The 15,005-nt window shown below is 42.4% G+C and overlaps 2 protein-coding genes across 3 annotated transcripts in view; both read right to left on the bottom strand.

Moving 5' to 3' along the window:
- sh3gl3a (SH3-domain GRB2-like 3a) overlaps positions 1-15,005 on the bottom strand; it is a 78,722-nt gene that overhangs the window by 24,231 nt on the left and 39,486 nt on the right. For both annotated transcript variants that reach the window (XM_074666325.1, XM_074666326.1), the window contains exons 2-4: positions 4,464-4,532; positions 4,082-4,154; positions 3,828-3,971 (exon numbers count right to left, since the gene is read on the bottom strand). In XM_074666325.1, the coding sequence (XP_074522426.1) occupies positions 3,828-3,971; positions 4,082-4,154; positions 4,464-4,532 (286 nt within the window). The remainder of the gene's footprint in view (positions 1-3,827; positions 3,972-4,081; positions 4,155-4,463; positions 4,533-15,005) is intronic.
- LOC141788204 (E3 SUMO-protein ligase ZBED1-like) lies at positions 7,400-11,307 on the bottom strand. Its single transcript, XM_074667070.1, has 5 exons — positions 10,417-11,307; positions 10,068-10,217; positions 9,283-9,542; positions 8,574-9,158; positions 7,400-8,206 (listed from the first exon to the last, which is right to left on the bottom strand). The coding sequence occupies exons 1-5, from the start codon at positions 11,171-11,173 to the stop codon at positions 7,982-7,984; spliced, it is 1,977 nt and encodes a 658-aa protein (XP_074523171.1). The 5' UTR covers positions 11,174-11,307; the 3' UTR covers positions 7,400-7,981.

Genomic DNA, 15,005 nt, shown 5'->3' with positions numbered 1-15,005 from the left:
TGAATAAGAAACAAGAAATGTTAAGAAGTGTTTCGCTCTGTAAGTCCAAAACAAGTTCTGGTGACATCTGTGTTTCTGAACATTTCAAGATATGAATGTATGCGCGCGAAGCGCGCTTAATTGTGCATGGGATAATTTGACACCTGTTCAATCAGAAGTCAGTACAAAACAAGGTCTGGTCACATCGGTGTTTCTAAACTATTTAGTGAATGCAAAAAGCCCGGCCGCCGCCCGAGCCCCTCTCACGATTTCCGTGGAAATTGTCTAGTTCTTCTTCTTCATTCTTCCGCCCGCTTTTTTGGACCGCTAAAACTTCTACAAACTTCAACTGATTTTCACCGTTCAAACTTCAAAACGTGTGTTTCAGTGGGGACAAGGGGGCTATGACTCTTCAGAAACTTTTCACAAATACTTTCCGAGATATTCAACGTTTTACGAGATTTCGGCCCCATAGAGATGAATGCGGAATTTTCAAAATTTCCTCCCTTCAGGACATTATTTCAGCCTGCTTCAAACCCTCCTCATTCAGTCATACATTCAGCTACAAACTCCATTCAAACTTCAAAATATTCAGCTATCTTTTGGCTCCATTCAGTGGGTTTCAAATGTTTCCTAGCATTCATAGTTACTTCACAATGACCCTTCAAAGGTCATGATGCATTTCAGCTCTTCAAGCCATTTAACATTGGTGTGTATTGGACGGAATGTTTCGGCTTAGAGTGGGAGATTCAAACGACAGAGCAGGGAGAGGGGGAAACAAGACCTGAGAAACTTCTGGGTAAACTGCTCTCTTGGCCACATTTTTTGAGCTATCAACACAAATAAGCCCTCAGCATGTAAGTAGTCTTGTCCTGCTTCTGACAAAGTGGTTTTTAAAGCAAAAGGATGGAAACACTTTTTCACAAAATGACCAACTGTCGGGCAAAGTCAGCTCCGGCACCCATGTACTCCAATGTTAATTCCTGAGGGGTTTTCTCAGAGATCAGTCAAATTTCCCTCATCTATATATCACTGTCATGGGCCTATTTCTGCATCTTTAGACATGAAATTAACACAGACAGCTTCCTCAGGGTCTCAGGATTCCTACGGTGTGATCATTTTTCTTATCGGCCCTTTGGTTTTGTCAACATTCTGCATTAGCAGTTGAGTACCAGCTTTTCATGAATTATTTCAACCATTTTCAGACATAAATTCTGTCATTCATGTTTAGCATTCTGCTGTAGCATTTCAGCGCGAGTTATTTAAGACTTCATTCAGCCATTTTCAGACATATCTTCAGTCATCCATGTTCAGCATTCTGCATTAGCAGTTCAGCGCAAGCTGCTTCAGCATTCTGCATAAGCAGTTGAGCACAAGCTTTTCAAGACTTAATTTAAATATTTTTAGACATAACTTCAGTCATTCATGTTCAGTATTCTGCTTTAGCAGTTCAGCACTAGCTTTTTACGACTTCATTCAGCCATTTTCAGACATACCTACAGTCATTCATGTTTAGCATTCTGCTTTAGCTGTTGAGCAAAAGCATTTCAAGACTTAATTCAAATGATTTCAGACATAACTTCAGTCATTAATGTTCAGTATTCGGCTTTAGCAGTTCAGCACTAGCTTTTTATGACTTCATTCAGCCATTTTCAGACAAACCTTCAGTCATTCATGTTCAGCATTCTGCATTAGCAGTTGAGCGCAAGCTTTTCAAGACTTTTTCAACCATTTTCAGACATATCTTCAGTCATTCAGGTTCAGCTTTTGTTGCATTAGCAGTTCAGCGCAAGCTGCTTCAGCATTCTGCATTCACAGCGCAATTTCTTCAGAAATTGCTTTTCTAGTTATTATTATTATTATTATTATGGGGCATGGGGTAAAAGGGGATCCGCTGCCTTGGGTTCTGGGCGAGTGGCACAGCGGGGGTCCTGCGGCGCCCTGGGGGATGCCCATGGCTTTATATTTACTTATTTACTTATTTGTTTATTTATTTAATCCTTTTTTTAAATTATTTTTATTTTTTTTATTTTTGGTGAGTTAGGCGGAAAAGGAGGGATATTTCACCACCTGAGTGGCTGGAGGCTCTGAGTGTGTTGTGATATGGTGCTGCCGTGTTGTGATGTTGTTGTGTGGTCGTCTTGTGGTGCTGTGGTGTCGTTGTGCTGTTGTGTGGGTATGGATGGATAGAATGTTTATGTGCGGGTGTCAGGGTCCACGGTGGAGGGCTAGTGAGCTGGGGTACAGATGATAGGGGTGGGTTGGGACAGGGGGTTGTGTACCAGGGACACTGGGTTTTTGGGGAGAGGACTTCTGTGGTCTCTGATGTCTGGCCGGGTGCGCTGGGGGGGCTTGCACCGATTCGCGATGGGTGGTGGCCTGGGCTGGGTCCGTCCTCCCGGGTACCTGGCCGAAACCCTCCTCCTCAGGGGTGAGTGGCCCTTGGGCACAGGTGACCCCGGGTCCTACCCCCTGCACTCGATCAGGGGCCCTGCGTCTAGCGGGACCTGTAGACCTCAGTCCCTGGCCCCCTGGGGTCCTCCCTCCGCAGTGCCGGGGGTCTGCCTCTAGCCTTCTCGGGACGCCCCCTCCTTGCCTCCTCCTGGGTTGGCGTGCTGCTGTCTCCATGGTGGTCTGTCTGGGCCCTGTGTTCTGTTGTGGCTGCAGGATGCCCGGGGATGAGGGCTATCTCAGTGCGTGTTTGGCCTCTGGGAGCAGCGGGGCCACATCTGCATGACCACACCTTGGCATGATCACCTGACCTAAATCAAACCCAATATTCTGTACTGCCACCTGTACCCCTATATGTGTAGGTGAGAATATGCTTCTGTGTATATTCCTATATACGTATATGTACCTTTATACAATTGTGGTTGTTGTGCTCACTGCTGCTCATAATTTCTCCAGTTCATCTCTCCACAGGTGCTTCTTGTGATTATGATGTCAAAGACCTCAGGATACTGTCTCTTTTCAGGCTCAGCAGCTGGTTGTTTGTTTTCTCCTGTCTAGTCTCTTCTCTACACTCTTTCCCTTTATCACTGTTTCTTTCCTGATATCACCCTGTTCTGGTTAAGCAGTAATCTTCAAACTTGGCAATATACTGGAGGGAAACTGTATGGATACATGTATGCGTATGTATATATATATGTGCATATATACGTATGTGCGTGTGTATGTATATATATGTATGTGTATTTATGTATAAAATATATATCAAAAACACTAATAAAGAGTATAATTTTAACACTCAAGGGGAGCCTTATACACTAACGGCTCCCTTTGGAAAAGCAAATGTGTTCTGCACAATAAGGCAGCCAGACCATAATTATGTTGTCGTGACGCTGAACAGGACAAGGGAAAAAAAAAAAAAGAAAAACAAATGCTAAAAGCTACACTTCATTAAGTGTCCTCATGAGGCTGGCTTGGAAGTTTGGCTGTATTTAAAGAAACAATAACCACATTTAAACTTGGTGTGAAACATGGCTTTGGTCTAAACAGCTTGTGTGCCTTTAGACACTGAACTGGGATTATTATTATTTTTTATTCAGCAGTGAAGACCTAGAGGTGATGTGAAACTGTTGAACTATGGGGTTAATACAGCTCACTGCAACTTAATTAAGAACAGGATAAGGGAAATAAGTTTGGTATTTTGCCGAACAAAAAGAAAACTGATCTGGCTCTTAGATCTGATCCTTCCACTCAGTTTGGATCAGTTTGCTAGAATCTGAGCTTTCCAACAAGCAGTTGAGGAGCAGAAAACAACAGGCACTGGTGTCTTAACGTTTTCATACAGACAGTCCATGGAAGAGTAAAAGTAAAAGTGGTTTCAGGGATAAAAAAAAAGATACCAAAGACAGAGTCCTCTCCCAGCTCATGGCCATAGCGCAGCATACAGTCCCCCAGCAGGCCTTCGGTCTGAGGGTAGCCGGTGGTCTTCACCTGCCCTCGGATCTTAGAGACTGTGTTCAGCATGTTCAGTTTGGCGCGAGAAGCTGCAGAGGACACAACAAGGATTTATTTCTACCATCTGTGCTTCACATAGAAATAAAAAACACTCTGAATCTCTCCCAATGCAACTGAACACCCAATCTGTGAGTGTTACCTGGGTTTGGCTGGAGGTATTCTGTCGTTTTGGACAAGAGGTCAAACACTGACTTGTTGGTCACCTCAATTTTCTGAAGGGAGATGGATAAGAGAGTGAAAAACTAAGAGACTTTCAGTGTGGCTACAGAGATTACACAGAGTTTGAGTTATATTTAGTTAAAGAAAACAATCAGCTGCTCAATTTCATCCTAAAACATGACAAACATGGGCTTTAAGGACATCCCAAGTTTGTTATGATTCTTACAACAGTAACCATCCACAAGTGGATTTATTCAACTGAAAATAATTTAAAACAAGCTTTATCTTTAGCATTGTGGGAACTGAAAACCAGAACAACCACACGACCCTCCAAAGCCATCAGACTCCTGGACTGGACTCACCCTCTCCATCTCCATGAAGTCCTCATCGAGCTTCGTCCCCTCAGCCCCACTGATCTTTTCACTGAGGAGCTAAACACAGACAGTGCACAGACACCGTTAGTAATAAACACACAGAAAGGGGAGGAGGTGGAGGTGGAGGCGAGGCGACGAGAACAACCTTTAAGATTCCCTAAATAGCAGATAACAGATAACAGTATTTTGCAACATTTTGATAGTTTTCAAAAATAACTTCAACCACATATTCACTAATAACAAAACAAACTAAAACAAAATCACAGAACTCCTTAAGAGAGCTGTGTAGAAGCCTGTAAGAGTTCATAACTGAATGACAGCCTGGAAGACTGTTTTTGTCCTCTTTTGCTGCCCCCTGCAGGGAAAAACAAGCATGGACTGTATAATTACTGTACCAAGTCTCTTTCTGAAACAGATTTTTGAAGCAAATCGGCTATTGCAGCCATATTGGAATTAATGGGCTTCAAGTACAGCTACAAGTTGCCTGTTAGTCACGTGACCTGAGCTGGGTCTCTGATTGGGTGAGCTCACGATCTTAATATTCTATAAAACTGGAGCCCGACCGATTAATCGGCCCAACCGATTAATCAGGCCGATTATGCCTCTCACCAATTAATCAACATCGGCCAAAATGTAGCCTATTATAAAAATTTTTGCTCCACAGAGATTCTGTCTCTCCTGCTCTTGTGTATCTGTGAGTTGGGCGGCACACTGCCTGAGTGCCCGGCCCCTGTGTCCACCATTATCTAATGTAAGACTAAAGAATGACGTTTTAAAGTTGTGTTAGTTGCTTTTTTGTGAGACAGAGACAAATGCTACTGATAATTCACACGACCGCCATTATTGAGTGTAAGACTATAATACAGCGTTTTAACGTTGTGTAAGTTGCTCATCGTGTGTTTACATTTTGACTGTTTCTTCCTACTTACTTTGTTTAAAGTTTGACTTCTTTATTTATTATTGTGTTTACAGCTTGTTCTTATTTATCATTGGTTAACACTACAGTTCTTATGTTGACAGTTTTATAATTAAAGTTCCCTGTTTTAATTTTATAGAGTTCTGTCTCTGTCTTGAATCATATGGGTATTATGATAATTTGTGTTCATATACAGTACATATCCTGTGTATATCAATCACCAGTATGAAGGCCAAGGAGTCAGGAGAGATTAAAACTACATCAGTTCATTCGTAATGTTAATACATGTTGGGATAAAAGAGTTTTTAAAGCGGTTCAGCCTGCAGCGGGGGACTCTGAATCTCCCCCCTGAGGGTAGCAGGTAATACTCTGTGTGGAGAACATGGGTTTGGTCGGACACAATTTTTTGAGCCTGGGTCATGAAAGATTGTTCAAAGATGGTCTGGAGAGAAGCGTGATTTTTGACATACATAATTTTCATTGCTTGCTGTACCAGACGGTTTAGCTGTGTCTTCAGCTGTACAGACAAGTTACCGTACCAGGCTGTGATTCCGTACCTTATAATACTCTCCAGGACAGCATGGTAAAACAACAGCATGACCTTCTGCTCAACACCAAAAGCTCTCAGTCTGCGCAGAAAGTACAATCTCTGCTGTAGTCTGGAGCAGAGACTCTCAACGTGAACCCTCCAGCTGAATGCATCGTCGATATGAACTCCAAGATATTTATAGGAGCTGACCTGAGTGATAGGTTCATTGTGGATGACCACTGGCCCCAAGTCATCCACAACTTTATGATTGAACTCCATCTCTTCTGTTTTCTTTACATTTAGCATCAAATAGTTAGAGTCACACCACTAATAAAATGACTGATCTCAGAAAGGTAAGCTGCTGGACTTTTATCTTTGTGTAGCAAACCGAGGATGGCAGTGTCATCTGAAAACTTAATGATGTAATTATCAGGGTGGACATTAATGCAATCATTTGTGTATAATGTAAAGAGCACAGGGGAGCTGACACATCCCTGGGGGGCACCGGTACTGGAGAGTCTGGGCTCGGAGAGGACATTGTTACTTTTTAACCTGCTGCACACGGTTAGTTAAAAAAAGACATGAACCATTTCAAAATAAAAGGACTGACGTTCATGTTCTTCAGTTTCTCAATCAGTAAGTGTGGTTGTAGCGTATTTAAACGCAGAACTGAAATCAACAAACAGTAAAAAAATATACGCTTTGGGGTCTTCTAGATGTTTAGTGACAAGATGAGTAAGGCAGTTAATAGCATCATCTGTGCCACGCCCCTGCTTGTTAGCAAACTGAAAAGGATCAAACAGTTCATTAACCTCCTTTTTAAGTAATGAGACCAGGATTTGCTCTAAACATTTGATCACGTTGGAAGTTAAGGTGACTGGACGGAAATCACTGTTTTCCCTTGGGCAAGGCTTTTTTGGTACGGGTGTTATACTTGTTTTCTTCCAGAGGGTGGGAACAATGTGCTCATCTACAGATTTCTGAAAGATGGGACAGAAGGCACGAGTCAGTTCCTCTGCACAAATTTTAAGAAGAAAAGCAGAGATGCCATCTGGCCCTGTGGCTTTTTTGACACAGCTGTGTTTAAAAACTAACTGAACCTCATGGGGGTCGATAGACACTCTGGTGTCCTGATCACTGACACAAATAGATTTTAAAACATTGTCACACTGAAAAGAGAAGTCATGACTCTCAAATCTCATGAAAAAATTGTTCAATTCATTTGATTTTTGCTGGTCGTCAGGAGTGCTAATACTCTTTTTGGCTGGAGTCATATTAGTGATGGCTTTCATTGTGTCCCACAGCTTTTTGGTGTTCATAGTAGTGGTGGGCGATATGAAAAAAATCTTCTATCACGATATGGACTACTTTATATCACGATAACGATATACCACGATATACGTAACGGCATAGTTTTCAAAGAATAACTTGAAAACGAACTGTACAACATACTATAGAAATTGCTTACTTTTCCTCTCCCTTTATTTGGAAGTGACATGAAAATGTCACAAACTGGATTGCTGTACAGGAGTGCAAAAATAAATCATATACAAAAAAGGCATAGAGGCCGATCAACCAAAGCCTCCACTTTTGCATTTTCTACAATCTGTATCTTTGTAGTTCAAGTCAAAACAGTACATCAATAACAGTACCTAACATTATTGCCCTAAAGAGGCAAGTGGAGGTATCAAAGTATTAGTGAACAGAGCAGTATAACAACTACAGTGCCTAACATTACTGCCTTAAAGAGGCAGGTGGAGGTATCAAAATAGAAGTGCAGTCAGAGCAGTATAACAACAACAGTGCCTAACATTACTGCCTTAAAGAAGCAAGTGGAGGTATCAAATAAACAAATTGTTTTCAAGTTTCTTAAAACTGTAGCCTAACAGTGCAAAAAAAGACCAGCAATAATAAATATCAAAAGCAAATACCAAAATATATTAAGGCATCAACCATTGTACCTTGGTTATAAACAATATTGCACAAAGTAAAAATAGGCTACTTTTTAAAAGTAATGAAGGATTAACATTGATTTTAATTAACAATCCATATAAAATGAATTCACAGGTTTATGGCGAGAAAAGTAAGTTGGTCAACTCTCTCTGGCTTAAGACGTGACCTCTTGCATGTGACTATATTTCCACTCGCACTGAAGGCTCTTTCCGATGACGAACTTGTGGCGGGAATGCACAAGTACTTCTTGGCAAGCCTGGCAAGTGCTGGGAAGTTCATTTCATGCTGCTTCCACCATTCCAAAGGGTCAGCCTCCGAATCAGGCCCAGGTGCCTGGAGATAGGGATGGCAAAATTGAGAAATGCATATTTTGACATTACTAACTGAGTGTTGACTGAACCTTAAATAGGCCACGGGATTTAAAAAAAAACTGCCATAACATAGTCAAGTTTAAATAGGTAGCCTGACACTTCATTTAGGAGAGCCACAGTAGTTAGAGCGTAAGCATGATTGGTAAAAAAAAACACATTAAGAAATGTCTAAAAACTAGTAGCCTTTTGGAAGAGAAATATTTATTAAGCTTCAAATAAGACACTGGCATGAGTAAATGGCCAAACAAAACATTTTAACTGACATGATTAATCTGTTGATGTTGAAACTGTTGGTTATTGATTAAATGGCTATGGATTATCATCCCTACCTGGAGATACATGTTGAGCTCCAGTTCAATGGAGGCCCTGGTGGGCTGAGGTTGGGTGCTGCCTGCTGCCTTCCTGAAGTAGCTGCCCAAACTCTTCTTTATCTTCTTTGTTGGATGGGAAAGCTCTGGATCTGACTCAGCTGGTGGTGAGTGGGCTGTTTCTGTTGGTAAGGGGGTCTGTAAGCAGGCTAATGCTGCTGGTGCATGTTCAGGTGCCAACATTCCCTCCATCTCTGCTGCAGCTCTCGTCTTGATGAACTCCACCCGATCTTCCTTCGTGTAGGCCAGTTTAAACCGTGGGTCAACAAGTGTTGCCATGTCAAGGATGTTGTTGGTGGGCTCATCATCATACTTTTCATTAAGGTAGTTGAGGATGCCTTCTCTGATTGCCTCTGTGAGCTCTGTGTCCCCATCCTGCCGGCTGAGCACTTCGTTGTTGAAGAGGTGCAGGACTGGCTTCAGAAAGGAGACGCTGACGTACATCTCCCCTGACAAAGCGTCAGTGAACTCCACCAGAGGACCAAGTGCTTTGCTAACAGACTCAAGCAGTGCCATGTCTTGCCAGCTTGGCACCAGATGTCTCGCCTGAGTCAAGACAAGAGTAGGGGAAAGGGGTTTGTTTAATGAGGAGGTGACTATATGCTACACACACAATCAGAGTCAAAAATGACCAAAGTAGTGCATCATATACTTAGAGCAGTTGTCTCACCTTCTTGTCTGCGAGGAGGACCTGTGAGAGAGCCTTCTCCTGCTCCAGGAACCTTGCTATCATGTGCTGTCGCGAGCTCCACCTTGTTGGGGTTTCGGTGATGAGTTGATGGAAAGGCAAGCCCAGTGCTGCTTGAGCCTTGGCCAGGCTATGTTTCCTCTTTGTTGAGTTGGAGAAAGCACTCACCACCTTTTTGCAGATCCCAACTGCTCGTTCAACAGCTTGCTTCTTGGGTGCTGCAAGAGTTCGTAGAGCGGCATCTGTTGAGACAAAAAAGGAAAAGTATGCAAGTAATGTTTTGACAGCAATCTGTTTTTCCATGCATTCAAATTACAATTCATGTTTTACCTTGATTTTTTTTTATCAACATATTTATAATTAAAGAATTGTTCATACTACTGAGAGCAATTTTATTTATCATTTCATGCATTTAAATTACAATTACAATACACCTTTTCCCTGAATTAAATTTTATTATTTATTATAGTTATTGTTTATATTAACCAGAGCAATTTTATATTGTTTTTTGTGTAATTAAATTAATTTATTGCCTTAATGAATCATTATATATTTTTATTATATTTCTTAATGTTTTTTTGTCATTTTAGTCCACAATATTATTATTATGATTACTAATGGACTGAATTGATAATACTACTAGACTAGCAGTATATAAAAACAGTCACAGGATTAATACATGTTTTTACAACTACTATTATTGTTGTTACTACATTTCCCATTTAAATAGTAGAAAAGGTCATTTAAAAAAATTGCATTACACTTACCAATGGCACGCTGGAGACGGTGACCAAAGCACTGTAGACGTTCCCACTCAAGCTGTTCCAGTGCAGAGATGTTGTTTGTGGCATTGTCCGTTGTAACACATACTAGCTGGTTTTCTTCCAATCCCCATGACTCCAGTGCATCTGTCAAACCTAGACGTTGAATAGGGCAACTTAATTAATACTTTCCCACAAAACCACCACTACAACAGTACACGACAAATGACAGAGTAAATAAACAGGACAATACAAAACCAGCAAAGTATACACTGCAATACACATGTTGATAAATGAACTAGACCAAAAAGTACTAACAGCAGACAAGTAAATTATTTTAAAGTAGGCTACATACCCTGGGCTATCATAGCTCCTGTGTGGTCTTGTGGGAAGTAGGCCGTCTGTAGGCAGCGAGAACAGAGGGTCCAGTCGTTATCGATGAAGTGGATAGTTATGCACATGTAGGGCTCTGTCTGTCGGCTCGTCCACAGGTCAGTTGTCAGGGAATAATGTGCCACACGGTTGATTTCCCTCGCTACTTCAGTCCGACGTTCAGCATATAAACGAGGCACCTCGACTCGAGTGAAGTGCTTCCGACTGGGCATTATGTACCGTGGATCGGCTAGTTCCATGAGCTCTCGGAACACTGGCTTGTCAACCAGCTCAATTGGGAGGCCACCTTTACATATCAAACGCGTAACGCCATCACTGAGCTGTTGATGGCGCCGTGAATTTTTGTCATACGGTGTGCCTCGTGCAAAAGACTCCTGCAGGCTCCGTTGAGTGTAGTAGCGCTTCTTCGCCCGACATGGCCCCGTTTCACTTCTTTCTTTGCTCAAACGAAACTTTTGAATATCTGTGTACTCCCTCTCGTGTTTCTTCTGCAGGTGATAGAAGAGGTTTGTTGTGTTGGCGTCGGGCGATGGAACAACCTTGTGGCACAGTTTGCAAACCGCGGTTTTCTGCTCCGTGTCAGACCCGTTGAACCCAAAGTGTAGCCAAACCACAGACGTGCCCCCTCTTTTCGGCACAAGCTCGATTGGAGCTTCCTGGGACTGTGTATGTGTCCATTGTGACTGCGACAGAACTTTTCCCGAACTGTCCTCCTCCATGTTTACCTGTCCCTGCTCGTCTGCATGTGTTGTCGTTGGTTGAATTCAGCGTGTGGTACCACGTGACTAACGTAAAGCAGCGCAATGTCGCAAAATCACAGTCGCAGTACAGCCAATGCTGTTTAGATCCACTTTCATTGATAATACGGCGATATAAACGATGGTAGAAAAATGACACGATAGACAGTTTTCTATCGTATGTACAATATATATCGTCATATCGCCCATCACTGGTTCATAGCATGACAATTTTGTTCAATAATTTCCTTGTGTCTGTTCCTCGCTTCCCTGAGCATGCAGTTAAGTTCTTTTTGTATAATTTTCAGTTGCACCCTGTCCTGGTTTTTAAAAGCCATCTTTTAACGATTTATACACTCTTTAACTTCTTTGCTTATGTAGATTTTGTTGTTTGGGTACACAGCTATTTCCTTCTGAGGTATAACATTGTCCACACAAAACTGCATATAGTCTGTAACAGTCTCAGCAGCAGCATCCACATCCATCTCATGAAAGATACTCCACTCAGTCGCAAGAAAGCATCCTTTCAGAGCTTCAAAGCTGTCACGGGTCCAGATCTTGACAGTTTTGGTTTGTGGTTTGCTGCTTTTGAGAACAGTTCTGTAGGTGGGTATGAGATGGACTGAATTATGGTCTGAGTTTGACAGTGGTGGCTTAGCCCTACCCACATATGCATTATTCACATTGCCATAGCATTTGTCCAATATATTATCCTCCCTTGTACCACATTTAATGTACTGTTGGAAACCTGGGAGTGCTAACTCTAATTTACAATGGTTAAAATCTCCTAAAATAAAAACAGGTGCCTCTGGGGTGCGTAGTAGTTGATCGCGGACACAGTCAGAAATTTGAGCTGCAGCACTTGCAGCGTTACCGCTGGGTGGGACATATACAGTGCAAAGGATGATGCACCCAAACTCACGGGGTAAATACATCGGTCTCAGGCTCAAGCACATGAGTTCCACATCAGAGTTGCACAGGGTCTTACAGAGTGTGTACTGTCTGCACCATTTGTCATTGATAAAAACACAAACTCCTCCCCCTCGACTTTTCCCCGAAGCTTCGCTCCTGTCGGTGCGGATGAGAGAAAACACTCCAGTTCACATACCGCATCGGGGATATTCCGGTGAAGCCATGTCTCTGTAAAAACCAGCAGGGATGACTCCCGATACTCGTGGCAGACCCTGGTGTTTACTCGCAGCTCGTCCATTTTCCGCTGCAGCGCCCTGACGTTGCCGAGGATCACGGAGGGCAGCGGCGGTCTGTTTTTTCGGCGTCTAAGACGCTGGCGGATTCCTGCTTTCCTTCCCCTTTTCCGAAGCCGTGTCTTCCCCGGCACCGTTCAGAGATCTCCTCTGGCAGGTCAGGGGGAGGCAAGAGCCTCTTGGGTTGTAAAGCCAGCAGTGCTTCCCTGCAGTACAGGAGAGCTGAGGTGTTTTTGCCCCCGCGTGCAGGCATTGTTTGGCATGGCAGGAGCAGTCCAACGATGACTAAAAGTTCTACTAAAAGTTGTGCAAGGGGGGTCGGGCTCTACTATAAAAAAATATATATAAGAAACTATAAGAAAAAAAAATTCACCTCCTGTACAATGTGTGCTAATAGTAAAATTAGTGATTCAGAGAGGAGACGTTTTTTGAATCAGGCTGTGAAAAGGTTAATTTCTGCTGTGAAAATGGCTTTTTTTTGGCTTGGTGTGAAAGTGATGCTGTTTAAAATATGGACGTTGTCTGAGCAATGTTACCCGTCTGTTCCTGATGCAAAGTAATGAAACTGACTGTAGGTGGGGGCCATGTTGGAATATGACGCGGGCTTTGAGCTAACTTTCTAGCAGCTGTAGGGCGCCAGTCAGTCACGTGAGCTGAGCTGTGTCTCTGATTGGAAAAACCTGTCATACTAATATCCTATGAACTGCTGAGATAGAAAAAAAAAACATCCTCCACACAGTGCTGATGGAGAAATTGGTGTTCCACCAGGCTGTAAATATGTTTTAAATGCTGTCATAGTCTGTTATTTTTGGGTTGGTGTGTATGTGGTTTCTGGTCTTTCTGCAGCCAGCCTCCAGCACATTCATGATGAGCAGCAACTTTTGGCACTTCCACATAGGCTTAATTTTTCTAAACTGGATGTTGGCCCTTAGCGGAGATGGTGTTTTTAGGTGGATGGCAAAAACAAAAGTTTGGGAAACACTGAGGAATCCTGTGTGAGGCAACTGTTTAAAGGGGACATATCATTATTGTTTCTCCTTTTCACTATGCCAGACTAGGATGCCTGTAAAGCATTTCTGCCCTCAGTACAAGTCATTTAGTTCCTTCATTGCCCCACAATAGCATTCTCAATATCCTCATTTTAGGCCATTCTGAAGATCTCGTTGAAACGCTCCGTTTCCAGAATGACCTCCAGTAACCTTGCAACGTCACAGCTCTTTGTGCTCTGATTGGTCAGTTCTATCAGAGGTGCGGAGGGGGAAGAGCCAGGGGGCGGTTTTTGCAGCATGGCAGTATTTACAAAATCGCCACACTGGATGGGGTAGACCGAGCGAGTTTGCTGTTTGCCAAAACTTCACCGTAAGGCATTGATAGCACTAATAAAATGGCAGAGTGTAGGATAGGTCCTTTTGTATTGGACCCCGAGTCAGACCTGGACAGTTCTGCAGCTCAGGAGGAAGAAAATCCACCTGGACACAGATCATCTCAGGACGCTTCAGTGTGGTGAGTCAAACCGGTACTGTAACATGTATAGTTTATACGTTTATACTCGGCTCTTGGTGGGTGTATCCCTCGGTGGCGGTTGTGTGACTAACTGACATCACAGAGGAGGAGCTGCTTCATCAGAGCACTCCAATAAAAAGAAAGGATCCTCAAGTTGTCATGAAGGTCGAAATTGCGGCCAAATGTCAATGACCTATTTTCAGAGGCATCAAATCTCGTTCTAGGATATCAGAAAAAATACAATATCTCACTTTTTGAAAATTCAGGGGGTGTAAGGTCTTGTTTTCAAATCTATTATATTATATGTAAGTATTAAATCAGGGATCAGCATGATATGTCCCCTTTAATTAAATCAGCAATCATTAATAAGATGTGCATGTGCCAAGAACACAAGTTGCCAGTTTGTTGACATCTGCTTGGTGCTGTTAGTTCATACTGCTCGCATACAGATACTGCTGTTTTTCATTACAGTTTTTCTTGATTGTTTACACACAATTTTTGGTGCCTGAGACACAATGACCACAACATATAACCAATGCACCAACTCCATGAACCAAGTCTGCTAAACTATAAGCACAATTCCTGCTTTACACTCAGACTGCAGATCTACAACACACTTTTTTCAAAACACTACACACAATTCTCTGAGTTTTGGCACAATTTTCATGAAGTGAACTTCTTGTTTTCACAAATAACACAATGCCACTCAACACAGTAAAATGAATATTCCTATAATGCACACTGACTCATCACATGGGTAAACACCTGTCACACAATTTTACAATTAGCAATCAGAGCTTTAGCATAAAAGGGCAACAGGTGAGTTCCTCTGTTTTGGAACAATGAATGCCAACAATGAAATCATAATCTCTGATGAGATCAGGGCCACTTTGGTTGACCATGTGGTAAACCATGGTCTAACAATGAGGGAGGCTGGGCAAAGGGTGCAGACAAATTTGAGCAGATACACAGTTGCATCCATCATCCGGACTTTCCAAAATGAAAATAAGTAAGAAATTTAGTCTTACTAGTATTAGGAAATTGTTGTACTACAATTCAACACAGCACTCAATGAGTACAGTATTACAGTATTGTCAGTGGACTGT

This window comes from Halichoeres trimaculatus, unplaced genomic scaffold (genome assembly GCF_033239565.1).
Source record: "Halichoeres trimaculatus isolate MK-OKI-2021-1 unplaced genomic scaffold, fHalTri1.1 fHalTri1_scaffold_3, whole genome shotgun sequence".
In the NCBI taxonomy this organism is placed as follows: Eukaryota; Metazoa; Chordata; class Actinopteri; order Labriformes; family Labridae; genus Halichoeres; species Halichoeres trimaculatus.
This window is presented reverse-complemented; position numbering and strand designations above follow the sequence as displayed.

Excerpts from the sequence above, each read along its gene's own strand:
- LOC141788204 (XM_074667070.1), bottom strand. The coding sequence starts at position 11,173 with ATGGAGGAGGACAGTTCGGGAAAAGTTCTGTCGCAGTCACAATGGACA. Across the intron at positions 10,218-10,416 it reads AGGAGCTATGATAGCCCAGG|GTTTGACAGATGCACTGGAG; the intron begins GTATGTAGCCTA and ends TTCAACGTCTAG. Across the intron at positions 9,543-10,067 it reads CCGTCTCCAGCGTGCCATTG|ATGCCGCTCTACGAACTCTT; the intron begins GTAAGTGTAATG and ends TTGTCTCAACAG.